The following is a 27,730-nucleotide window of genomic DNA, read 5'->3' on the forward strand; positions in this document are numbered from 1 at the left end:
AGACCAATCTTATTTAAAGATCTTTCTTCAAGATAGACACAGACTCACTAATTTGTTGTCATTTCCCATTTGGATTGTAACCTACAACACATATAGGCTACATATATTTTTTGAGTTGTAACCCCAACTACTATAATAAATAAATAATAAATAAAAGATAACCATTAGTCTGCAGAGGTTTTACACCCAAATAAAAAAGGAACATTATTAATTTAAGGGTTGTATTGTTTTTATATGATTTTGCCAATGACTGTACAGTCATTGGCAAAATCATATATGAGTTGCGCAACTCATATAGGCTACGTAGCCTATATGAGTTGTGCAACGCTTATAAAGAAACATTCAAAGATCTAATTGCAAACCAATGCTATGCAACTTTAGTCTAGATCTGAAAAGACTTGTAGCCTACAAAAGTGTCCAAGACAAATTAAATAACATTTGAATTTCAAGTTTGGATTTTTAGCCCACGATAATCAAGATAAACATATCGTACCTTACTGTAAGAGTATAGCTACTGTAGCATGTTATCATTATAATTGTGGCCTATGCATGTGTTTACACATAGGCCTACCATAGGCTATACACAACAGAAGGCCTAACTAACATTGGCTAAAATAAAATAAATACTTTTTCATTTTCTACCCCCTCTATGATTCTATGTTTCTATTCCTCAACAAAATGTGCCTAACTTCGCATGAAACGAGTAGGAAACACCACTTGTGCCACTGCTACCAATACTTCTAAGTTAGAACCAGAGACGGGTTAGAAGTTCTAACCATTGACATATATATATAAGGTTCTAACCCGTCTCTGGTGCTACTAAACAAAAGCACTCACCTTCATTGCTGCTCTTGAACGCAACTTACCCTCTCCAAGCGCAGCCCCTTGTTGCTAAGCAACACTGAGCAGAAGATTGACAGTAAGTTGCAACTTCAGTTGATTCATTTGGAGAAAACTTTAATAAAAGTCAACTTTTTTTACAGGTCAGCTGCAGCGTCGTCACTCAGAAGAACAATAACAAACTTCAAGATAGCTAGCTAGCTAAATAGCTGGCAGTCAAAGGTGTATTAATACAAGTAAGTTGATAGCCTTCCATTTTTCGCTTTCTCTTTCTGCCATGACAACAACCCCCCCCTGCTCATTAATATGTCATTAGCTAAGTTAATTAACCGTCAATTTAACGTTAGCTAAGAGAGCGAGATGAGTGAAGGTATCAGTTGCAACTTTAGCCAACGTTAACTTTGTCCGAAAGATTAACAGCAGATATTATACTTTGTTGTACATCATCTAACTAATGTGTACATAAAACCCATAATTAACAATTGCATTTCTCCCCAAAATGAACAGGTTAGCTAATGTTGAATGTCATCGGCTCTACGTTTCCACACGACGGTGGAGTTTAAACTGGTGATTTTTCCCCATCGGACAAGTTTCAGCGATGCCAGACGTTGAACCGCTTAGATTCCCATCAAGGGAAGGACGACCTAGTCAGCAAGGTGAGAAGATTTAATTGTGTAAACGGTAAACAAGTCGACTTTATTATAACCCTCATTAATACATGGTAAATTGATAGTTAATTAAACTTTAGTTAATATTTATTTTATTTTACTGTTAACAAACAATGGAGTGGCATGAGTGTTAAATATATGTTATTGTATCATTCATTTAGTGTAATGAATAATTAGTTCATACCTTTCGATAGATAGCTAGCTAGCAAGTTAATACATTGTCAGTGGTTAAAAACTGTTATGTAAACATTATTTGCACAGATAAGTGGTTTATAAAACATCAAGTAACATTAATTTGGCCCCATTAGCTAACTCTTTATTGGTGATCAATAAAAGAAGTGATTATTTGAATGTTTGTGCACTGATAATAGCTATATAGCTAAATGTTTATAGATGCTTTACAAAGTATTTATTAACCATTAGCAAGGTATTATAATCATCAGTTGCAACTTCATAATAGCCATCCAAACAATGTTTATTGACGGTTTACAAAAGGTTTAAAAATAATTTGGTAATCATTAACACATGATACTTTAATTTTATATATAACTTGTTATGATGTGTGCAACAATAGACTGTTAAACTAACATAAATCATAGCATTACTAATAATAAGTAAACATTATTAATTATTATTCCATTATTTGTTATCAGAAAAATAACTTAACTTCAGTTTAATTAACTATAAATGTACCATTTATTAATGATAGTTATTATAAAGTGTGACCAACTTCTTTTTCTTAGATCTAAATAGACATAAATTCTGATGGAGATACTGTATTACAACATATGGACACTGTCAATAGGAAAATAACTACAAACAAATATGGATGACAGAAACTAATCAGTAGTGGTCACAGTCTACAAAATTAATTTTCACAGTCGTTTTTAGGTTAACACACAACTTAATGTAGTATTTATTGAGCTGTCTATGGATATGAAGTTCATCTGGAGACCAAACCTGTCCCAGTACAGTGAGTAAACACAAAGTCCAGCCTGTACAGAGTACTGACTGGACTGCACTACAGAAATTATATTAGGGTGGTGCATAATTTGTTATGATAATTACATTTAAACATCTAATGTCATTAGTGAAATGACAGGTGTACTGTAACTTTGTGAATTGGTCCTCAGACTCACATGGGCCTGCTCTGTGGCTATAATACACCCTGCCAGTATGATTTAGAGCTTTTTCAGCCCACTGGTGACATATTGCTTGCACCACCTTCCTACCCCACTTTGTTCTTTCACTGTGTGTTATTCATCTAAACTGCTCAGCAACAGATGGCCGTCATTTCTGGTGTCCCCACATTTTTTCCTTGACTGTTCTTGTAGGCTATTGGTCTGAGTAAGCTCACTCACTAGCCGTTGTTCTAATTATTGGATCATCATGGCAGGATAAATGTTATCTCAGTTGGGAAAGGTTCAATAGTCTCACATACAGTGACATATTTCTTACTGATTAGAGTTCTAGTTTGTCTACAGGTCTTTGACAGTTTTGGTTGTATCTCTGCAAGGTGATCATTTACCTGTCTAACTGTTATGACTGGGCCAACCCCAAACATGTGATGCTGTCCTTAAAAAGGTTATAGGCTACACCACATGTCACACCACGATGGCACTGCTGGCAAGACAAGTGCATGATCACCTGGTGGTGCATATCATACCACCACTTGTGACAATTGAAGATGCTCTTATGGGTGTGCGTAACCTTGGTCCTCCTTTCAGTGGCATACATTTATGTTCAGCTGAATCTGTGGGCGGACACTTTATCCAGGGCCGGGTACTGACCCTGCAAAGTTCAGCACATACCCACGGGTGATAGGAGCAGTTTGAGCACAGAGAAAAACAATCCATCCATTTTATCCCATACATCTAGACAATGACAGCAACAAGTTGGCCCTCAAAATAAAATACTGGAAAATGTAATAAATTAAATTAAATTAAATCAATTAAAGGTATTGCCTATTGTGAACATCTCTCTCCCCCTCTCTCTTGTGGGCCCTGCAGTGAAAAAAACATTACCTCCATCTTAGTCTCGCATTGCCAGACCTTCCTCCACGGCACTGCGGAGGAGGGTCTGGCTAGTCCACACAGCATTCCGGGATGGGAGAAAAACATGCTCTGGTTTATTGGCATTTCTTTAAAACAATCACCGAGCAACGGTGCTGCTGCAAAATAGCCTCGGTAAGGAACTTGTTTTGGTGGAACATGTGTACCTTCAAAGGTTGTTTTAGTTGTGCAACAGAAAACTCAGATTGGACAGATAGTCTAGCTAGCTGTCTGGATTTACCCTGCAGAGATCTGAGGAGCAGTTAACCACAGTCCTCATAAATCCACCGGAGTTTAGACTGCCAACACAAAGAAAGCGGAAGGTAACGGACATCCAGCCGAAATGAGGGACATCCGGCGGAATTTCCGGCGGCACCTGAACAATCCCGGAAATGAAATGTCGTCGATAGACTACCTCCATCTTACCTACTGTTTTACATTACAGATTACAGTATAAGACAGATGAATGAGAAAATAATGCAGAAAATAATTTAATAAACTGTGATGGACTGATATACTGTTATACTATGTCTAGGCTTTTTGAATTAATCATTGAGGGACTGAATAAAAAGTAGTGTTTGCGGTAGCATTCACATAGGCCTACTGTATATTGAAATATTATACAGTACAGGAAACATTTAGCCACTAACATAAACTTGGTCTTCAGTAATCTCCACATTTTGAATTTGCCCAAAGGTTACTGACATGTCTTTGTACTATACTATAGACAAAAGACTAAGTCAGTATTATTTCATGTGAAGTATTGCCACCTGCACTGCTTCTTACCCATTTTGTCAGCCAGATGGCGTCCTTTCATCACCAAGAATTGTGCCCTTGGGTATGTCTTCTTCAAATGAGTTGTCTCTGCTCTCTCACTGATGCTTCCAATGTATTGCAGAGTTTATTCACAGCCAAATACATTTTTATAATTACTTTTCAAAATAAAGTTACTGAAGTAGGGTGAGCATTTGTTCCAACAAAAGTCTGTTGTCTTCAGATTTGTTTTTTCATTGAGAGATGGTTCATCAGTGTGGTAATTATAAAATAGTTTTGAGGGCTTTGTGCCATTATGTATTAAGGACATCTGTAGCTAGGGTTGGCTTTTCATTGCTTCTCTGAAAGCATTTTGTTCGTGATGAACTAAAGATGTATTTACAGATCTCAATATTTTGTGTTTCTCAAGATCAAGCAGATCTTCAAGCGGTCTGCTCTGGTAGACGTCGCACTTGTGCATTGCTCAACAGTCCCTCGCCATGTGTCAACAATGCCATTTACCATATCCAAGAGCTGAAGATGACAGTGGAAAATTGGTGTCAACAGGTAAACTGATGTCAGATGTGATCAGACCTGTGAGAGATTGTAATACAAATATCAGATATGAGTAAACATCTATTTAAAAGCATTTTTTTGTCTTGTACCAGCCTGGAAAATATCAGCCACTGATCAATCAGGACAAGCACCAATACCGTAAAACTTTAAGGTGAGGTCCTCTGTTGTTTTGATTCATTATTTATTTTTGTTATATTCAGTTGGACGTAAAAACACGACATGAGTTTAACTCCTTTTTAACAGATATCAGCCCAGAGACTCAGATACTGAATCAGTGACGTCTACGGAGTTGTTCGTCGAAGGCATCGCAATTAGTGCAAGCGGTGACCCCTTTTTTCTTTTTAAATGGCAAAAAGTAATTTTTGTAATATTTTGTCTTCACTTTTGTTATGCAATAGAAATTCAAACACTGCCCCTAATGCTGAAAATAAAAGAGCAACACATAAGTGTGTAGTGTGCACTTACTTGGAGAAGCTCTAGGTTGGATAAGATGTTTGAGTCATGGAGACAATAATTCCTACCAGTCCCAGTTACTGGTTCACATCTTTTGTCGACATAATAATTGATTAGATACCATCAAGTATTCACCCTGGTAATAGAATACCCTGGATCAAGTTTATGTTTATCTGCACTTTGTAGTCAGTCATATTATGTTAACATAGCTTGCAAACATAATTTTACTTGTTTAGGCTTTTGCTTATTGAGTAGAAAATGATGATACAGTACAATACATTGTACCAATCTTGTAAAGTTTGTCATCCTCTAGAAAGTTGTCCTTTATCGCCACTATTGAAGAAGATAAATGAAGTCCTTGGAGAGGTTTTGTATCTGATTGAGCGGCTGGAGGCTGATCGGCAGTATGCAGAGGAAGCTCTCCACAAAGAGAAGAGAAGAAAAAGATTTTTGGAGAACAAAGTTGACAGTATTTCACTGTGGAAGCAACAAGAGCACTCTTTTGTAGTCCAAAAAGGTCAGTGACTTAGATGTGTGTTATCATCTCCTCATAAAAATATTGTGCTGTTGTTCTTGTACAATGAATAAACTAATTCATTTTTGACTATTGCTTTTTTTTCTAGAGCACGAAGCTTGCATTAGAGACATCACTGAACTAAAGTGGCAGCTCAAACTGGAAAGAGAGAAACTTGACCAAGCCCAGGAGAAACTTTCACACACTGAAGTGTTGAACCAGACCTTACATGAGGACATTAACTTTGCCAAAAAACAAATTCCCATTGTGAATGAAAACCTGGCCCTCCAGAGAGGCATCATAAATCAAATCAACACTGCACAAGCTGAGGTAACCTCTAATTTGATTTATTCTTGTTTTAAAAACAATTTCTGTGTTTTTATTTTCAAACCCAGAAAGGCTGGACACCAGGGCTATGGTTAATTAATAGCTCTGTCTTTGGTGGTAGTCCCGTACAGATACGTGCTTAACCACATTCTGGTGCATTTTATACATTAACAAATAACCACAATAAAATAAGCACCAAATAAGGTAATAAGGCTCTATCTCACTCACCCACTCGCTCTTTTTTAACTCTATTATTAATCCACAAGTGGCATGGCACTAGGGATTGCAATGTTTGTTGGTCCATTGGTCCATCCAACACATTGATCGAGTAAAATCATTCCATTTTAACAATTGACTGGATTACCATGAAATTTGGTACAGACATTCATGGTCCCCAGATGATGAATCCTAATAACTTTGATAATTCCCTGATTTTAATTAAGCTTTTCTCCTTGTTAATTTAATTTGTTCAAGTCAGGATGCAGCAACATTGATGATTACCAAATCCAGCCTCATCTGCACTTCGAGTTTAATGCCCACAATCAAATGTGCTATGAAAGTGTACTAATAGAGAGATGAGTGATGAGGAAGCAACAGAGAGGTCAACTTGGAATCTAAACCATTGCAGCTTTATGGTTGCTGAATGAAATACCAGACTGACTCAGAACAAATTTCATGTTTGTTTTTTAATTACATATCAACAAGTAATTGCTGTGAGTGTTCTGAAGATGGTAATCCTGGGCTCTGATATTCAATTTTTAATCTTTAAACCCAGGCTAAGCCCAAGGTTAATAGCTAGGCTAGATTTCTGTATTTTCTAAGATTTGCCAAAACTAAGAAAAAATGTAAAAACCCTTCTAGTGCATAGCCTCACTGTTGACTTGTGGCAGTGGCTTACTATAGGTATAGGATTTAGAATATTAAGTTTCGACAGGGTATGATTGGATAACAGGATAATGTATTGTCTTTGATATCAGTACCTTTATGAAAGTCTTCGAAAACAATATCTGTGGAAACTAATAAGCCCATGATTCCCCCCTTCTTTTTTAGGCTGATGAAGTATACTCAAAAACAAAAAGTGATTTCAAACTGGTTCAGAATGAGTTTAAAAAGATGGAGCTGGAGACCAAAAAGGAAAAGATATCACTGGATTATGCACTGTTGGCGGCGAAGACTCTGCTGGCTAACAGATTGTGAGTATCTATCCTGTGCAGTGAAAACAAACAGCTTCACCATCACAGTAGGACAACTGAGACAGGAGACATCTTCCATAAAACAAAATGTACTCATTAATATACACTCAGTATCATTGGTGACTTTTACTTTGAATTGGTGGGATAGTTGTGGCTTCTGTCCTTTTGTTTTGTGGCTTCTTTTTTATCTGGTATGACTGTGTTTTATTCTTGTGGATTTGTTCATTCTAAATGCATTTATTCTGTGATTTCGTTTAGATTGTATGCACAGTACACTATCAAAGTACAGTACAAAGGAAGTTACAGGAAAATGTATTTATCCTTTTTGCATCATTAATGCTAAATAACCACACAATCATTGAACATTTCATATGTAATTCCTATTGAAAGCATTTTTGTATAGATTATGCCACTGAAATCACTTGATTCAGTCTGGCTGGCAGGTGTATGTTAAAGTCATAAAACAGGACACCTCAAACAAAGATATGGTCAACAGTTTAAAGGTCCCATGGCATGATAATTTCACTTGATGAGGTTTTTTAAAGGTGCAATATGTAATATTGTATGTAATACTGGCAGCTAGCGGTTAAAATAGTTACTGCACTACCAATTCAAAATACTGGAGAGTCGTTTCCCCCGCCCCCTCCTGCCCAGACTCGAAGTTCACGGGGGTTGCCAGGCTGAGACCGCAGCATTCACAACAATGTTGCTAGACGCTTTTCTCACATAGCCAGACATTACTCCACAGCACAGCAGAGCATAGATATATACGACAGCAGAGTAGCTAACGTTAGATGCTAGTCTCACATAGCCAGACATTACTCCACAGCACAGCAGAGTAGCTAACGTTAGATGCTAGTCTCACATAGCCAGACATTACTTCACAGCACAGCAGAGTAGCTAACGTTAGATGCTAGTCTCACATAGCCAGACATTACTTCACAGCACAGCAGAGTAGCTAACGTTAGATGCTAGTCTCACATAGCCAGACATTACTCCACAGCACAGCAGAGTAACGTTAGATGCTAGTCTCACATAGCCAGACATTACTCCACAGCACAGCGGAGTAGCTAACATTAGATGCTGGCTATATTGACAGTCATAAAAGCCCGTGCTCACGCGGAGCTCTGTAAGCAACTGACAGACACACTTTTTCGGCTTAAAATTACAGTATGAACCGCTAAAAACACAACAGCCTTACCGTCCTCTCCACACGCCAGTCAGGCACATTTCCTTGGCTTAGAATTACAATAGGAACCGCTAAAAATACCACCACCATGCCGACTGAACAGCCCGGTCTCATGGCAGTTCGTGTAAATGTGACGTTATTTTAATCTATTGATACGTGTTCACGGAGACGTTTTTGTCGGTTTTTACTTGGCGGACAACACGAATCGGCCGCCTCCCGGCCGCCTCATCCAGCACGTCCCCAGCGGGGCCGCCTTGCGGGCCGCCTCGCGGGCGCCTCCCGGCTTATGGAGCTTCCTTTTCCGCCGAAAATAACGTGACATTTACACGTAAAAAATGAGAAAAACGTCTCCGTGAACACGTATCAATAGATTACGAATAACGTTGATATTTACACGAACTGCCGTGAGACCGGGTTGGAACTACACGTTGTAAACAGCCATGGCCCGCTTGCCTGGTCCTCCCGGTAACGTTAGCAGGGTTAGCATGGCGGCGTTAGCCAGGACCAGTCGGGATCACTTTACTGGCTATGTCTCAATTGTTTTTGCGAGTAACCAACTCGGGTACTCTAGCTACATAATTCAATGTGAGTACACAAATGTTGAAATGACCTAAAATGTCCGTCCCTAGTGGCTGTGATAAATTAGCCTGAAGCTATGCTTACCTGTTCAGAAGGAAATAAGCCAATACTGCGTCCTTTTGGGATCTAAGCTGTCTCCATCTTTCAAATACATCTCCAATATTTACCAGGGGGTTGTTACGTCTCTGGTCACGCAACTGTTTTTTTAGGTCGGGTAGAATCTATCTCCATTTATCCTGTTCGTTTGTGTGCTGCTTTCATGGCTGTACTACCGTTATAGCTGTAGCACGCTGGGTTTACGTTTTTTACAGGTATATCTGGCAACCCGGCCTGGCTGTCAAACTGGGCCGTTGATAACAACACACAGATCAAAACATAAACAGAAATCCGTTTAATTAAAGAAATTCCGTCACGGAATGTAAATTTCAAAAAGAAAAAATACTGACATTAGCATTGTTGTCAGAAAAGATAGTATTTCAGCTTAACATGTTTCCTTAATATCTGATGAGGCATTGGTGTCATTTTTGGATTTATTACAGAACAAATATTACATATTGGACCTTTAACATTAATATGCGTTCCCCCAGCCTGCCTATGGTCCCCCAGTGGCTAGAAATGGTGATAGGTATAAACCGAGCCCTGGGTATCCTGCTCTGCCTTTGAGAAAATGAAAGCTCAGATGGGCCGATCTGGAATCTTGCTCCTTATGAGGTCATAAGGAGCAAGGTTACCTCCCCTCTCTCTGCTTTGCCCGCCCAGAGAATTTGGCCCTCCCATGAGAAAGAGAGAGACAGCATGGCTTGCAAAGGAGCAAAATGGCAGTTGGTCAAGGCCACACCCTCACCTTGCCCCTCCTCTCTTCTCCTCAATAGCATTTAAAGCTACAGACACAGAAATGGCATATCCTAAGGAAAGCTCATTGTGAGACTGGCTCTGGTGGCTGTAATTCTGCACCAAGGCTGAATTTCGGGAAAGAGACTTCAGATACAGTATTAGGGGACCACTAAGGCCTATATAAAAGCATCCAAAAAGCAGCATGTCATAGGACATTTAACTGAGTCAGTGTGCAAGGTATATTAAACTGCACTTAACCACAGTAACAATATTTATTCTTGATGCTGCATTACCAGATAAAAAGTCTCAGTCTTGGACCTAACCACTGATTCAACAGACTTATTATTTGAATACAGGTGTCCTGATATGCAAAAAAAGAATGGGCTCAGCATGATTTTAATGTTAACGTTTTAAATTTGTTCTTTGATGCTGACAAAGTCCAGACCAGTTCATGTTTCATATCAACTGTATTAAAAATTCTGTAGTAAAAAAAAATCAATATAGGTTTAATTTAAAAAAATAACTTAATTAAAGGTATATTTTCCTATTCATTTACATTTTTCATACTGTGTTGTAGATGATTCTCTTGCATTATTCCGAGTATCATGAGTCCTTAAGTAAATAAGCACTGGATTTCAAAAACTGCTTTTAATTTGCCAACTTCATAACAAGAGAGAAAAATGGTTTTCTCTTCAGGGAAGAATTAAACCAGTTGAAGAAGCTTGAGGAAGGTCTATTTGCTGAAATAAAGGATGCTGAAAAGACGGTTGCTCTTACAGAAGAAAGGTGCGCGGCCACAACACAACGTATCCCTGAAATGATTGAGCTCGAAGAAACTCAAAACGCCCGGGTAACTGATATCGTCTACATTTTAATGTTTAAAAAGGTAACGTTTAACAGTTTACAAAAGTAGTAAAATTCATGTTTTTCCCCTTTTATAACAGATTTTGCAATTGAAACTTCAAATTGAGGATGAAATGCGAAAGATTAAGAAATTAAAAGAGAAACTGATTGCACAGCAAGAAGACATTGAGAAAACTGTAAGTATTGTCACAATGATGTTTAAATCATGTCACAAAATCATGGACATGTCCAGTCATGGACATTTCTTTATAATGTCGGTGCTGCTTTTGTCTACTTATGTGTGTCTTGATAGTATATTGTGTAGTGCATGGCACATAACTGCCACGCTACAATTGGACTGGAGTTATGCATGCTAATAATGTGTGAATTCATGGCACTGTAAGGTGTTTTGGATAAGTGCATCCACTCAGCGGCTCACTGTATGTTATTTTATCCACAGAGACTTCATGGGGAAGCAGAGGTTTCCTGCGTAGAAGAGCAGCTCCGTTCAAAGCGTAATGCTTATGCAGCTCTTCGTAAAGAAAACATGGAGTATGAACAGAATGTAGAAGACCACAAGATAAAAATGTCTGAGAGGTACAGCATCAAAGCCAAACCCGTGGAGAAACATACAATATCCTATATTTGGTTTTACTATACACAGTAGTAGGCAACCTACCATTACTTTTCTGTGTGATTTCTGTTAGCAAGAAGGCAGTGAAGCAGATGCATGAGGAGAGGAAGCAGATGCTCCAGAAAATCATTGACAATGACGAGCAGTGGGAAAAGGCCGAGGAGGAAGTGACCCAAGTTGTAGCCAGGCACAGTGTCACCCAGACTAAACTGGAAGAGCAGGAACAGCTCACCTTCATGGAAGAACAGAGAGCCAGGGTCAGTGACAACATATGTACACATTCTATGTATACTGCATGGGTCACAGTTTGTAAGGGAAATGTCAGAAACCAAATGTTTCCTTCAGTGTTATTCAGGGCTCTATCTATGCTCTACAGAAAGAGATTGAAACCCTGAGGAAAGATCTGACAGGTCAGATGACTGCCCTGGAACTACTGAAGGTAAATTCATGAGGCGCTTCACAGAAGAAAAATATAGTGACAAAATTGTGATGCAAACAAAGTAGACTTAAATTGAAATCTTCAAAATATATCACTGTATTTTACTTTTTCAGTTTCTGTGGAACACTTTGATTGTATTAGCGTATAGCTATGATGAAAGGTATGAAGAGGTCAAGCTTCACAAAGCACAGTCTCAATAAAAATGGAACATTATACGTTTCATAAAGATAGTTTTAAATGCCCGGCTGTATTCAATTGCATAATTTTATACATTCCCACACTCGTTACATATTCTGTTACTGTTTTTACCCCCTGTAAATGTTTTAAGACTTCAGGATAATGACATTCTGTCTTGTTTTTTCTTTTGCATCAGGGTCAGTGTGCAAATAAAAATGAAGAATTGTTTCGACAGCAAAGGAGCTCAGAGCTAACTAACCAAACACTTCAGAAAGAATTTGAAGATGCATCCACAGCAACTAAGGAATTGGAGACACAAATTGAGGTAATAATGAAGCGTAATAATTATTTATCTTATTTTAAAGATAATTCTAAGTTAAAAAAGCAACAATTTAAAGAATTGTGACTGATATTTTGTTTGTATAGAAAATCAAGAAATTGAACGAAGATTTGGAAAAGATTCAGCGTGAACACGGAAACACATTAGTCAACCTTGAGAAGGAGAAAAAACTCAAATGTGACCACCTGAAAGCTGCTCAGGTAAGAAAAGAAAAGTTAAGGGCTACATCAAGCAATTCTTGAGTCAAAGAACAGTTGCCAAGTCAGGTTTACTCTGTAAAGCTCATTGAGCACAAAGCTAGTCACAGCTATTTATCATGTCATTCTTTTGTTGAACAAACTCATCTCTCGCTCTAAGCACTTAGGGATTTTTTTTCAACATTAATGCAACTATTTGTTTACAGGATTTACACACTGCCACTGTAAAGAGATATGACAACACCCTGGCCAGGATCAGTGGCCTTACAAAGAAGAGCGAAGAATACCAGGTTGCTTCAGATAAAATGGAAAAAATAGTTGAAAGCATGCCAGAAGCCATAGCAGAACTTCAGTAAGTTAGTTAAACACAGGAACTACTCAATATAACTCATAATCAACCTTTTCTCTAAATAATTGTAGTATATCTTTGATTATATATATATATATATATATATATATATATATATATATATATATATATATATATATGTGATAATATTCAACCTTTGTCCAAAATGAGTATTTCTTAAATCAGTGGTTCTCAACCTGGGGGTCTGGACCCCCAAGGGGGTCGCGAGATACTTTCTTGGGGTCGCCAGATGGTTGGGGAGAAAAACATGAAATAACATATTCTAGACTGGGGAATGTTTTGTACACTTTTGTGTGAGTTTGGTACATTTCATGTGTTCTATTCAGAGCTTCATGTGTAAATCAGGAGGTCCTGGAACACAGAAAGGGGTTTGAAGGCGGGTCAGGGGGAGAGAAAAAGTCACAAACACATCATAAATCCACACAGCCTGGAGCACATTTGACAAGGCTAGGTGCTAGCTGCTAAAACTAAATGTCATTAAAGCAAAGCATTATTTGTTTACATTTATTAATCCGAGCATTCACAAAAATCACTCAAAATCAGCAGGGGGAGGCGTGTAGAAACAGCTGTTTACACCGGTTTGCAGCTCTCTTTCTTATTGTCGAGGGGTTGGGGGGGTCGCGAACACCAACCTCATTTTTCGGGTCACAACTCAAAAAGGTTGAGAACCAGTGTCTTATAAATAATTACCAGCCCATTGATCCAGTAATCATATATTTATGATATTCAAAACTAATTTTCTTTTTTATGTGTTTGATTTCTCCTTCCAGAAGTGTTTTTGATGTGGTGGAATTCAAAAACAAATCAGCTGCTCTTATAATGAGCACCTTGCAGTCTGATATTAATAACTGCCAACTACGAACACAGCGATCCATGCAGACACACACTGCTCATCTTACAGCGAGAAAAAAGGAAATGGAAGACACCAAGGTAACAAAATGTTGTTTTGTATTACTTTCTGTAAATACATGATTTTTTTGTGTCAAATACTGTGGAATCAGAGACAAGCTGTAAAAAAAAAACCATCTCATTGTTTATTTTTTTGTGGATTAGTGTCAGCACATTGCTTGTCACAATACTTCCCTTAAGATGCAGAGAAAAGAGCTGTGTGCAATTAAAATTACAAGCCATGGTCAATCTTGTTTAAGTGCTTTTCCCACAAATGACAACTCACTGTTGTTATAGTCTTTTGTCTGGACGAATTTGATGATGCATGTCGTGGTGAGATGCTGCGCCTGTTTTGTTACCTGTAGGCCAACATTTTCAACATCAATTTTAAATCTAAGCATATAGTTCAGAATATCAAATAAGCATATAATCTGGACTTTTTTACATCAATGTCAGAAATAGGCTCTTAAAAAAAACGGGCACACTGCACAAAATGGCATGTATTTCAACACTACTTTGTAAGAGAAACCCCTATTTATTTTAAGGTTTTCATCTGCAGGATTATCAGCCCCAGCCAGAGCCTCTTTGCTGATGGGGGTTTCACATGGCTTATCTAATGTGAAATCGCCATGTGGTATATAGTTTCATTAAACGGTGATCAAGAATGCATTAGTTCAAAACAAGAAAAGGCAATGGAGCTTAAGCCGCCATGCATCCAAGTGCAGCAACTTTAAAGAAGTTGTTGGTGTGAGACAATTTAAGAATTAGAAGTCTTCCTCATAGACACAACTCCCATTAGCCAGATAAAAGTTAGCCATGCAAAAAAGGGTTTAGTCTTTTCACTTGACGAAATAAGATGATATAACAACAATACTCCGCACCAAATAAAAAGATCAGAGAGAGTATGAAGTTCGAGGGAAATTGGTCACTTTAATCATTGAGACCAATATAAAGCACACATAATGTCTGCATTAGCATAACATAATAAGCAGAGTGTGCATTCAGAAACCACAGTGCATGAAGCAGAATAGTTAGACTCTTTCATATATTTCTTATAAAAGAGATTTCTTCTAAAAGTGCTGACTCTTATAAGCTCCTGTAGGTCACAGCTCCTCTTTTCTAATACAGGTCAGTAAAGCTAATAGCCTGATGGGAAATAGTATGTGGCTGTATTAAATACAACCTGCCGATGGTTATTTTTAAAGATACAAATACAGGGTATAGTATCAAGGTGAGATAGGTTGACTGGTTAGTCCTGTGGAATCTGTGGTCATCTCTATTCCGTCTTTCGTACATGGAACCTCATTTTTGATTTGATCAGGGCTTGTCGTTTGGCGAGCACAAAGTAAACAATGCAAACTGCCAACGCTATCAGTTTCTTATGGGCAATGAAGTGTAATTTGTTCCATTTACACTTCACAACAGCATCAGATGGGCTTTGTCAGTGCTGCATGGAGTAATTAAACCTGAAATCAATAGCAGGCATTTGTCATGTTTACAGCCCCTCTTTCTGCTGGGTTAAACTCATCACTTTAGTGCTGTTCTGTTTTACTGCAGAGACACACTTCATTATGTCTGCAGGTAGAGTTGAGATATTCACCAGCCACATATCCAGTACTTGGGGAACATTGTTCAAATGAAAAGAGGACATGAGAGACATACTCACTGTGATTGATTTAATGCTTGATTTCCCAGAAAAGTGTCCATTGTTGTATCCCTGCTATTTATTTTGCCTTAATTAACAACACAAATACAGGGAGCATGTATTGTTTTGTACGCACACATAGCAGGTCAGTGGTACAACAAGTGTCTTCTAAATGGTCAGGGTGGTGTTACTATACAGTATGCACAGTACTGTATATTAGAGGTGTGAATCTTCACTGATCTCCCGATTCGATTTGATTACGATTATCATGTCAGCGATTCAATTCGATTCGATGCATCGCAATGCGTCAAATACATTTTTCTATTAAAGCCATATAGGATATTTAATTCATAGCTTTTCATAGCTTCAAAAACAAAACATTCTGCAGTGCTCTAATACTAAATAAATTGGATACATAAAACTACAGCACTGAGCACATGGCACTTCCTGAATGTGCAAAACATACCAGAATATGTAAACAGAAATGTTGTTAGGCATACATAAAATTTTAAACAGAAATAATCGATTATGGCCCGGACGATTATTGATTGATTACAAACATATTGGTAAAATGATCATCATACTAACACAAATCCATTTGTGAATGCTGATTGCTCTAATTGTAAAAATTCACATTAAGGTGTGAGAGGTCCCTTTTTAGTATATTGGTGACAGTTAGAGATACACCAATCAGATACACCAGATCGGTATCACGGCCAATTTTGACCTCATCAACGGGTATTGGCCATGGCGTGACTGATCCACATTAAACAGGGTTTCTTTGTTAATGTAACTATAAAAATCAGAGTTTGTCATATCTGTTACATTAATTTAGTCACAGATGGCCACCAAATCAATTTTTTAGCACCACAGCGATGCTCGGCCTCATGTTACCGTATGTAAATAAATGTCATGATTTCAGTGAATTTTGAGCAGTAAAATATATACAAGTAAGTAAGTAAGTTTAAAGTAAGATAGTTTAAATTTGGGACAAAGAAAAGTTTTGGATCGATATCCGGTATTGATAGCTGCTCTGAATTGATCAGGATTAGGATTGTGAGACAGAAGGTTGTATCAGCACCAGTCACAATGTAATGTAGGTATGTCACAATTACAATAATTACAGTTAGTTACTTGTGTCTTGGTGGTTATTACATAGCTACTGTAAACATATTATTTACCTTTACCATTTTACCTGAACCTTTTGTTTTCATGTGTGTGTAGGAAGCATTACAAATTTCACTGAAGGAGAACAAACAGCTGGCAAGCGACTACGAAGATCTTAAGAAGATCCTCATGGAGGCCAAACAAGAGGCAGTGTCTGCATTGAGCAAGAATAACCATACACATAAATCTTTTCATTATTACACACAGGTACGGCTTATATAACCCTTTGTTATGTTTACTATCACCCCCTCTTTTTTAATTATGTTTTATGACTTAGGATTTTTGCTCTGTTATCTTATGTTCTATTCCATGCTATCCTTCTTTGCATGGGCAGTCATTTTAAGAAGGTTTTAGTTTGCCAACCACTAAGGAGGTGACTGCAGCAATCTAATAATGATGAGATAACTTGAGTGGAGGAGGATGATGGATGTGACATAATGTAATGATAGCTATGTAGTTTTGCCACCAAGGGGAGTAAAGAAAGAGGTTGATGGCACATGTAAATACTATACTTTCTACATTTTCTTGATTATAGTTTTTGTAAGGTGGTCAGAGGTGAAACGTTTTATTATCGGGGTGTTCCAAATTTGCTTCTGCTCACCACAGCTCACACACACACACACACACACACACACACACACACACACACACACACACACACACACACACACACACACACACACACACACCATTGGTTAGGGGTCAGCAACAAACACATGTTATGATCAGACAATGAATGTGCCTCCACTGCTAAAATAGCACCAGGGGTCTTGACTAGTTGAGGGAGACAACTCAGCAGCATTTTACTGTTTAATCTTTATAGTTTGTGACACTATTTAACTGGAATAGAATTACACATGACAAGCATAACGCCAGGAAGAAGCCACACTGCTCCTGCAATGAAAAAATTCATATTATTTGTTCCAAAAATGACTAATACCTTTACTTGAGCAATTCCTCATCTAACTGCATGAATGTTATCAAGTGAAAAATGCATGCAAAAATAAAATCCTGTGGACAGGATTTTCCACGCTCATGATCAAAGCCTGATTTTCTTTTACTCTGGATTCAGCCTTCACCATTTTTGTTTGTTTCAACTCTACACTTCTATAACAGCAGCCTCTCGGCTAGTGTTTTTATGCCAGAATTTAGTTTTTATAACAAGCTTATAATCAACAATGTTTCTGAAATGAAGATCACATTTAAATCTGATTTACAGGAACATTCAAGCACTCTGTATATTACACAATAAGATTACCATTAATTGGTTTGTTTGTAACTGAAGGCAACAAGGTAAATGCATTAAACATTGTCATGATCATTTCAGAGATCAGAACATTAGTGCATGTGTGTGAGATGCCTCAAAACATTCATTTGTGTGTTTGGGGAGCCTGTCATTTCTTTCATTATATTCAAGTGAGGGACACAATGAAAACCATCTCTTAAGTATCCTTGAAATATATTCTTGACAGCAGGCATTCCTAACATATAGTTCAAGTGACAAGTTAAAAACAACCCATACTATGCTTTTAAGACAACAACTATACAGCACATAACACCTTAAATATAAACTGGCATTAAGTACGGTAAAAAAATATATAAATACATTTCCTTGCACCTTGCTTTTTCATCCAAAACTAAACAAAAAGCATCTAAACATGGAAACCTGAAACACACTAAATGATTGGGAGTGGGCTTATAGTTGTGATTTAAACTTTTCCAAGCCATCGCAACACAACCCGTAGTTGATATTTACGTGTTAAAATTCTACCTTTAAAGCTGAATTTATTAAGCCTCCACAAGTTGTCATGTTAAATTACAGCTAATGAGGTGCAGCATCTAGTGTCAAGCTTGTTACTTTATCTTGAGTGAATTGTTACCAACCACATACCTTGAATGTTAGTCAGTGATGGAATGTAACTAAGTACATGTAGCACTGTATAAATATGCCCAACAGTTTATAAAATATAAAAAATTAGCTCCACCACAGTAAAATGCTATTTAAATTTAAAGCATCAGTAAAACTAATCAAATACTATAATATATAACAGTGTAACACTTACAGGGCCATTTGTCTGCAGAATAAGTGTACCATCTTTTGTTAATAATACCTACATACTTTTACTTAGTGACCTTTTCAATGCATTATTATTTCTATATTGCAGTATTACTACTTATATGTAGTGAAACACAATAACCATCATCAGCAGCAATTCTTAATAGATGTTAATAAATGCAAATGTGCTACTTTTAATGTTTTGTCATGCTCCATCATAACATGGGATATAAGAACATGTATTACTTAAACCTTTTTTTGCAGATTGCAGCTTTAATATACTTGTATTTCAGATACTGATAATTTTAAAACAGTTCCTGGCTTTGTATGTTTGTAGTGGAAGAAGTATGTCCTATTTATTAATTGTCCAATCAAGACACACCTTAGCTGGTTTATCTAATATTAGATATAATAGTTTTTGTTTTAAAAGAGAGAATGTAGTAAAACATTATGGCATTATGTCTTAATCAAAATGCAACAAGTATAAATACATGAATCAAATAAGCAAAATTCTCATTTATAAATGAAAAAAGCATGATTAATTAGCATCTGACAGCACTTGTCAGCATGTGCCTTTTTATAAAAATCCTCTTGATTCTACTGTACGTGTAAGCATTGCTTTGTTTATGTGGATGTTTTTTGTTTTTTTTTTTTTAAAGCAGACAAAAAAAAAAATATTTTTTTTTTTTTTTTTTTTTCGGAGGTTTTTTTTTTTTTTTTTTTTTTTTTTTTTTTTGGGGGGCGGGGGGGGGGGTGCCAAGCAATGATAAGCTTTGTAGGAAGAGTAGAGTGATGGAGGGGGAAGAAAAGCAATGGCATCTATCAGAATTTAAACCTCTTTGCTTGAAACTGTGTTAAAATAATAAAGCAAGCAGCATGTCTTTCCAAGAGACTAGGAATAATTTCTGGTTTCAGTGGGGGGTTCATGACTCTGTGTGTATGTGTAAAATATGTCTTGAGGGGATTGGTATAAAGTTAAACTGGGTGAAGTAGAAATATTTTACTCATCAGCTTTGCAGTCACAGAGTTTGCCTCGGCTAGAACAAAACTGCTGAAGCATTTAGAGAAAATTAACCCCCCATCCTGGCAGCCAGATGTGACTGGATTCTGATGAGTGCACACGAGTGGGCAGAGAAACCAAGAGACTGTGAAATTCCTGTCAGGCCCGTGTACTGCAGAATGGGCTATTGACTGCTTTCTCTATTCCCCTCCATCATTCTTCTTGAACACTGCCATTAATTTCCTCTCCTGCCTTACCAATTCCTTTTCTCTGCCTTCTCTCCCCCTAGCTCTCTTTGTTGCAGAAGAGGATGCACAAAGCTTTGGTGAAATACTTCAAACAACGCAGCCTCTACAGCCAGGCTGAACTGGACCGATGCCAGGCTCTTTCTCATGAGACCGACCAGAAAATAAAAACAGCCCAGGTATTTGTACATATACATGTAAAACAGGCTGGGATACTGCACAAACTGTCACTATTCATTTAAATGGTAAATCCCTTTATTCAACTTTTATCCCAGTCTAGGTATTCTACCGGATGGAAGCGTATTATTTTGCATACTACAGTAACTCCATGTTATGCATGGCATTGTTTGAGCCTCATCCGGCAAGTCAGTTGCCTTGTGTCTTCTTTGCCAAGCAAGGGCAGCCAGGCAAACATCGACCATGGCTTTGTGCCTCACTGCTATGGTGGAGTTAAAGACGCCACTGTTACATTACAGTCTATACATTCACTCATCATCAGATCAAAGACGTGATGTGATGGATGATGTGTCTGCTAGAGTGCCTATGCAGTGACCCCGCGTCTAAGGCTGGGTGTGCCTCTCTCGATAACTCTATATACACAACACTTTGTGTTTGGTCCCATCGCATTAACATTTCAGCCCGTTGTCTGTTTAGCAAGGGTGTTTTTTGACTTCACGGCTAATTCAGAGTGAGTTCATTACGCCGCATGGAAGATATCTTCTTCTTTGTGAACAGAATAACTTTCTGTCGGTCTTGCAGAAGAGTAGCAGCATATTCTGCAAGGTTGAGAAGTAAGGCTCTTCAATTAGAGGATAATCGGTGTCTAATCTGTGCTGTGATGTGAGATGAGGTCAAAGCGGACAGAGGGACAGTGATGAATCTTTATGAAATCTCCTGTCCAGCATTACCGCAGAGCCAAGTGGCATGCAACCATACCATTACTACTTCCTCCCTTTTTAACTTCCTCTTTATCTCAACAGTAGGTCATCCCGAAACCCTAGCCATGTTTGTCACTTGTAATCTGTTATTTTTGTGTAAGAGAAAATCCTTGTTTTGTTTTTGTCATCCACCAAAATTCAACTTTATCAGATAATGCTGGAGGCAAAATATGCCCAGATTTGATTAGAGGTTTTCCAGGGGAGTGCCGAGTGAAAATACTATTAAGTGGTTTCCTTCTCTGTTCCTCCTCCTCTGACTGCTGACATGTTTTTTTGATGGGTCTGGTCCAGACATTACAGGGAGCAGCCATGTCTCAGTGGCCCAGCCTCAAAAGGCCCCAGCAGATCACAGCTCAAGGCAGGGAGGAGTGGGGCACAGGGGGAGGAGCTATCAGAGAGCTGCCGAGTGTGAAGGACAAAAGAGCTGGTGTATTCAAGCGCACCACACCGTCACCCGTCACAGCTCAGCACAGGGTCCATCAGAGCAGGCAACCCTCACTTTAAACAGGCTCCTCGTGAACAGTCCAGCTCAGCCTCTATCCTCCAAAAAGAACAACCTTTATGAGTAAAGATAAAAAACACACAGGCATAAACACACAATCTGCATGATTACCTAATATTAAGCCCTTTAATGTGATCTTATAATCCATAACAAATTACTGATTACTAATCAGAGATTCACAATTGCATGATACATAGATTATCAATATCATTGCCACTTTGTAATAAAGAGATAAAGATATCGATAGAACTGATACCATTTGTGACTGGAGTTGAACCAGGCTGAATCCCGACAAGGCCTACACTAATCCATCATGTCCACTTAACCCCACAAGCAGAACATAAGAGAGGTCAGGTTCGCACTTTCACGGCTAAGGCGTACTTGAATCAGAAGCCAAATGGCATGGTTTGTTCAAAAGTAGCTTGAGGGGAGGAAGGCCGGGGAACCCTAGGGTGGGCGAGTGGGAGTGGGTGGGGGTGGTGGTGGGAGTGGAGGGCGGTGGGCTGTCATCCTGTTACACTCCTGCCAGAACTGGCAGTTCAGCTTTGTGTTCTGCGAGTTTACACTAGGGATGGCATAATTGACAATGGCTAACAGCGGAGAGCAGTGCAGAGCCTTGTTGAATGGCCAGTAATGATTGGAGCAGACGCCCACTGCCCTAGTCCCAGGGGACTGTAATCCAAGATCCTGTTTCTGATATAATTGTTAGTCAGAGAATTTCTGCATGACTAGGCCGGTTCAGATTCCCAAGCTGGTTGACAGTGCCAGGCAGTTTAATAGAAAAACTGGATGCTGAGGTTTTTAAAACAGAAGAGCACTGAACCTGGACATGGTTCACCAGGAGCCTCTTGTTCTCCTTCACAAAAATAAGAACAATATGGTAACTTTACTTTTCACAAATGTAGACTCACCATCAGCTGTGTTTGGGATGCAGATAGAGCGAGGAGTTTGTATATTGCCTTTGTTCAAAAACAGCATTTTCTTAATGAGCTTGTTTCATTTATTCTGTTATTCAAACAGGAGGGGTTGTCAGCAGAAATTCAGCTCATCTGTGCATTCCTGCAATCCTTGACAGATGACTCTACTACCATTGAAGATGCCGGGGTGAACAAACAAGTCAGTCCAGGATCGAATGAGTAGATGCCTTCAGTTCAAAAAGCAGTGTAATTGGACATTCACCTGTACCAGACAACTTACTTACCCTAGCACGCTTCACTATCCCCCCCCTCTTTACTTGCAGCGAATCCATAACAATGAAACAGGTGACTTTCATGCTGCTGTCAGGACTGATCTAATTTTAGCTGGGTGAATGATTGCAATTGGCTTTGCCTCATCAGATAATTAATCTATGTCACCATTAATTGGAAAAGAGAATAATTACAGGCAGTGTTGACAGAAATTCTACGCTTCTCCAGATTTCAAGATCTAATTACAACTAGTGAAACCCTGTGACCTTAACTAGCACTTAGCACACCTTGGCCACCTTGACCATGCCCATGTGAAGACCACTGTCTCTTGAAAGACCCTGTTTTTCTTACCGCTCCCCGCACTCCTCCACTCTCTGAGAGCTGTCTCCCTCAATCACTTTTCAATATTCAATCTTAATTTTGTGGAAGTTTAGCATTTTCAATGAGCTGGAGATGAATGATTAATGAATAAATTTAAATGCTTCATTTTGTCCATGGATCATTAGTTAAGTCCTTTGTGGGAAGGACCTGAGAAAGGAGTGAAAATTATTGAGACATTAGCCTGAAGCAATCCAGGGGTAAATAGTGTGCACAAAAGGATGTTGTGTGCGCACTATCCACTGGCTTTCTAAAGAACCCTGGGGGAACACTGTTTTCAATTTGGAATCTTAACTCAATCACATTTAGTACTGGTAGAAAATAGATTTTTGTTTCATCATGTTGCAACAATGTCATACTAATGGTACACAACACTAATGCCTGTTCCATATAGAGTTTAAAAGTTGTTTCTCGATAAACAATACTAGTCTAAACCTCCTAAGAGTCATTACATGTTTTTAATTTAAATAAAAAAATAGAAATAAATAAATAAGAATGGTCACATTTTTGAAAGAGTACACATGCTGTGGATTTTCTCAAGGCCAATGCTCCTTTGAGATATGTGTTGCCCTCTCCTGTCCGGGTGTGGTTGATAGAGATGCTGTTGTTTTTGTTTATACGCTGGATGCCTCTTCTACTCGTGGGGACAGAAGGGGGCAGTGTGAACACAACAACATTAGAAAGACATAATTGACCGCAACGCGGTCCATTCTAGAGTCTTAACATGGCCATAGCCTTTTATCTCAAATTAAGGATTATTATTATTCAGTCAATTGGAATATTAGAAATAGTAATGAGAAAAAGTATTCACACTTTTATATATACAGTATTTTATATATATATATATATATATATATATATATATATATATATACAGTATTTTATATATATATATATATATATATATATATATATACTTATTACATATTATATATACATATTATATACATATATATTATATATACATATTTTGAATGTATAATAAGCCTGTATAATTGCTTTAATGCGCAATCTCATATTAACTACTCACATGATGCCACTAGATCTCCAAAAGCACCTTGAAGAGAAAAATGTTCAGTCCATTTTTATATTCCTTACAGACTATATGGCAATATTTCAAATGAAAGTGCCTCCCCATCACATTTATCTACTCTCTTTGCATCTAATCAATCCCCTAAATAAATGAAAGTGAGCAACAACTAGATGTCATCACATTTATCTGTAGGCGTGCCTCAAAGTGCACACACCTAAAAGGCTGCTACTCTAAAGAGGGTGGACTGTGGAAATACTGATGGGGCTACTTGACAGCTGAGATGTATTTTCTTCTATGTTAGATGCTTGTTTCAGTGAGCTGAGGATGGACTATACAGCCCAAGTCTCACTGTGTTGTATTCTGTGATACATCAGAGCTGGTTAAGATGATTTTCTTTGTAGTTTTGTATATAGGCAGATTTTGCAAGAGACATGTTGGGAAAATCTGATTTACAGGCAGCATGATTCTCAATTTCAGCCTGGCGCCACCATGCAGACGATGGGCCCGTTTCGTTTGGATTCACTCCAGCGATCACTTCTGATCGTTGACGTGAAGCTGAGTGAATCAGAGCAACGTTCTGTTCTCAAGCTAACCAAAACTCTTTTTGAAATCAGGAAAAATGGAGGTGTCCACTCAAACTGTCCTGTTTTTGTCCATGAGCAAGTGGAGAGTTGAGCCATAGAGCTGATGGAGTCAAGGAAAGAATGTGAGTGGAGAGAGGTGCTACTGTGTCTAAAATATCAATGAGGGAGATGCTGCCAAGTTTTGGAGCACAGAGGGAATAGGTCTTCTGTTAACATAGAGTAGACCAGGCAGCTCGTCACTGCTTCATATATTAGCTCTTAATACCTTTTATTTTATAGAGAATATTTTATTTTACGTTGACTAAATAATTTTAAACATTTATATATTTGTATTTATTTTTATAGGGACAAGTATGTAGCATAGACCTATGCCACACACCACAGCAGTTATAGCCAATTTGCAATGCTAGATGGACATTGTCTACTGTCCATTCCCTTCAGTATTTATACAGCACAGAAGGCTTTTAGAGAGTGTGTTCCTTTAAAGTTTAGGTAACTACAGCGTCTGTCATTCAGTCATACTGTACAGCTTAACAATACACTGGAACAGTGTGTTTGCCCAGGTGAGTCTTTAATGTGGAACTAGGCAGAAAACATGCCAAACAAATTCATCAGCATAACAATAAGTGTTCCTTGTGTTGCCACACTCGTTTGATTTCAAAGATATTTATCTTAACAGGATAATAATTTGTGAAAGTCTCTGACATTTGTGGCTAGCTAGCATGATAATAAATCCATGGCTTGGAACATTTTTTAGTTAATTAGAGTCAATCAATCCAAACTTTGCTCACTTACCGGTGTGAAACCGGAGTATAATGAGCAGAAATCAGCATGGTGATTGGAAAACACAAATTACAGCTGTTAAAGAGAAACTCATCCACTTTTCTTCTGTTGATGCCAATGCCTGCTGCGAGGATTTAAAATTAGCATGGCATTCCTTTAATGGATGTTAGGAGAATGTGCTCCTCTATAATTAAAAAAAACCCTGTTAATATCCTCGTAGGCTAAAGTAAGAGAGGTTCTTATGATTGCATGACAACTCTTTAAAAGGACATTGGTCAGTTGACTGTTAAACCAAAAAAGGAGCTGCATGTATTTCATTTTGTTTTATCATGAGACTAGTGTTTGTTTCTTTTGCAAAAACATACACCTAAATTACTTAATTCTGCTTACATACAGTACATGCTATTTATGTGATATATTAGTAATGTTGTTTTTCTGTTAATACGTATTATGAGCAAATGAAGTAACACTACATAATGTGTGACCATAGCAGCAAGGTGGTCAGCACTGCTGCTTCAGTAAGATCATGTGGCATATTAATGAACTTCCCTGATATATACAGGACAGTCTTTGCTATTAAAGCCTATACATATCTCTTTGGTCAGGGCTACATTTATATTATTCTTGACATATTTCATGCACCTTACATTCATGGTTTAATGATGTGAGTAATAACCTGGCGATGTTAACAGCACCCTAAAATAGGACCTTTATCTGATCTAGGCTTACAGACAGTAGTATGATATGACCCGGCTGCTAGTGGTCACGATGTACATGACCTCAGCGCTGGATGTAATTTCCTCTCAAGAGCTCTTGGAAAGGGAGAGCTTATGTTGTTGAGCTCATGTCGGGCTGGTAACAGCAGCTTGCCATTGTATTAATTATTGTCAGGGAATCCAAGGGGTGTAGATAATACAGAATGCACTGGTTGGTCCCATTTGTTTCACTTGTCAGTGGAGTGAATAATTGGGAGTGCTGACCATATTAGACACAGAGAATTTCTAAAACATACGACTCAAACAGTTGCAACATAAAAGTATGGCTTGGAAATGAAAAAGCTTAATGTCTGAGAATCCTTAAATCAGTATGGAATATATTTCACTGAGGTTTAACTGACAACAGTCATTTAGATTCACAGTGAAACATACAGTTTAGAATAGTATAATTAATTAGAGAAAGCTTGTTTAGTATTGCATTTTATTTTCCAAAGAGAGATTATACATAGTACTTCATTGTATTTATTTTGTTAAATACAACTTTAAAGCATGCAGCTTTGTGTTTCTCAGGTAAGTCAGATATTTTGCACCCCAAGTTCTTTCTTTAAAGGCTTGAGAACATTGATACAGTTTCAGTAGACGGGGGTTGCTAATACAATGGGTCTCATCTTGCAATTCTCCCAAGGAATAACTATCAGTCCTGCTACAGCAGCTTCAGCGTCCCTAGGTGACCGCGCCACTGAGCCCGTGCTCGCTCCATCGCACCCCACTCCACGCCTGCTGCCACCCTGAAGGTAGATGCATCACGCTGGGGAGACTGCGCAACAGCAGCCCCTCTCTCCCACCAGCCCCCAAAACCTCCTCCACAGCACAGTGGCCTCCTGCAGCCCCTACACATCTCCGGGTCGCCACTTCAGCCCTGGTCCCAGTCAGTCCAGGCTCTCCCTCAGGTGAGACTCCATACCACCTCCATGTCTCCTCCCACCTGAACTGCACAACTGGTATCCTTTTGTCATTTGAGAAATGACACCACACACACACACACACACACACACACACACACACACACACACACACACACACACACAGACTGTATATACACACACGCTCCTGTGCTCACTCTGAAGGAGACACCGCCTGTTCCTTTCTGCTCACCTCCCGGCTGCCGGCTGACTCTCTGAGCTGTGTCTGTGGTGGCTACGCCATGTGTGGGGATCTAGGGGTTTAAAACAGCAGGCCTCCCATACTCCCTAAATGGCAAGTATAAGTGCTTCAAATGTATTACACAGTGGACATTTTATGAATCATCTCTGACTAACTTTGATCTGAGCTGACAAGCACGCGCTAATCAGTCTTAGTATCAACATAAATGTAAAAAATATTTATCAATTAAACACGTGATAAATTTGTTCAAATTTGCAAATTCATCACGAGAAACTGGAGCTTCTGTTAGAAATGTTGCACCTTAACTTGACCTTTTCACTTTCCCCTCACCTCTATAGATTAAACCAATGCTTCAAGTAAACTCATTTGTTCCTTTTGTGTCTAAGCTACTCTCGGGAGATGAGAAACTGGTAAAACCACTGCCACAGACAGTTAAAGTTACAGTTTACTGGGACTCTGAAACTGAG

The 27,730-nt window shown here is 38.4% G+C and overlaps 1 protein-coding gene across 4 annotated transcripts; it reads left to right on the top strand.

The window, feature by feature from the left end:
• The first annotated feature begins 911 nt into the window (after window positions 1-911).
• LOC120568354 (coiled-coil domain-containing protein 178) lies at window positions 912-27,350 on the top strand. Of its 4 annotated transcripts, XR_005640709.1 has the most exons (23): window positions 912-1,076; window positions 1,348-1,496; window positions 4,743-4,879; window positions 4,981-5,039; window positions 5,132-5,211; window positions 5,655-5,858; window positions 5,965-6,185; window positions 7,233-7,375; window positions 10,674-10,827; window positions 10,922-11,017; window positions 11,281-11,417; window positions 11,528-11,711; window positions 11,831-11,893; window positions 12,267-12,395; window positions 12,497-12,610; window positions 12,814-12,959; window positions 13,748-13,907; window positions 16,735-16,884; window positions 20,023-20,157; window positions 22,439-22,534; window positions 24,631-24,722; window positions 26,785-27,049; window positions 27,227-27,350. XR_005640709.1 is itself a non-coding variant. In XM_039815806.1 (22 exons), exons 2-21 carry the CDS (start codon window positions 1,439-1,441, stop codon window positions 24,673-24,675), a joined length of 2,511 nt encoding a protein of 836 aa, XP_039671740.1. In that variant the 5' UTR covers window positions 912-1,076; window positions 1,348-1,438; the 3' UTR covers window positions 24,676-24,722; window positions 26,785-27,142. The 4 variants fall into 4 exon arrangements, 3 of the variants coding, with proteins under 3 accessions (XP_039671740.1, XP_039671741.1, XP_039671739.1); XM_039815806.1 differs by lacking the exon at window positions 27,227-27,350 and having other exon boundaries at window positions 26,785-27,142; XM_039815807.1 differs by lacking the exons at window positions 24,631-24,722; window positions 26,785-27,049; window positions 27,227-27,350 and having other exon boundaries at window positions 22,439-23,091.
• Window positions 27,351-27,730: the final 380 nt, after the last annotated feature.

The sequence above is a fragment of the Perca fluviatilis genome, chromosome 11, assembly GCF_010015445.1.
Source record: "Perca fluviatilis chromosome 11, GENO_Pfluv_1.0, whole genome shotgun sequence".
Lineage (NCBI taxonomy): Eukaryota > Metazoa > Chordata > Actinopteri > Perciformes > Percidae > Perca > Perca fluviatilis.

Bases quoted from the DNA above. Each gene is read 5' to 3' on its own strand.
- LOC120568354 (XM_039815805.1), top strand. From the start codon at position 1,439: ATGCCAGACGTTGAACCGCTTAGATTCCCATCAAGGGAAGGACGACCT. The intron at 5,040-5,131 runs GTGAGGTCCTCT...CCTTTTTAACAG, and splicing joins CAATACCGTAAAACTTTAAG to ATATCAGCCCAGAGACTCAG. The intron at 7,376-10,673 runs GTGAGTATCTAT...TTTTCTCTTCAG, and splicing joins ACTCTGCTGGCTAACAGATT to GGAAGAATTAAACCAGTTGA.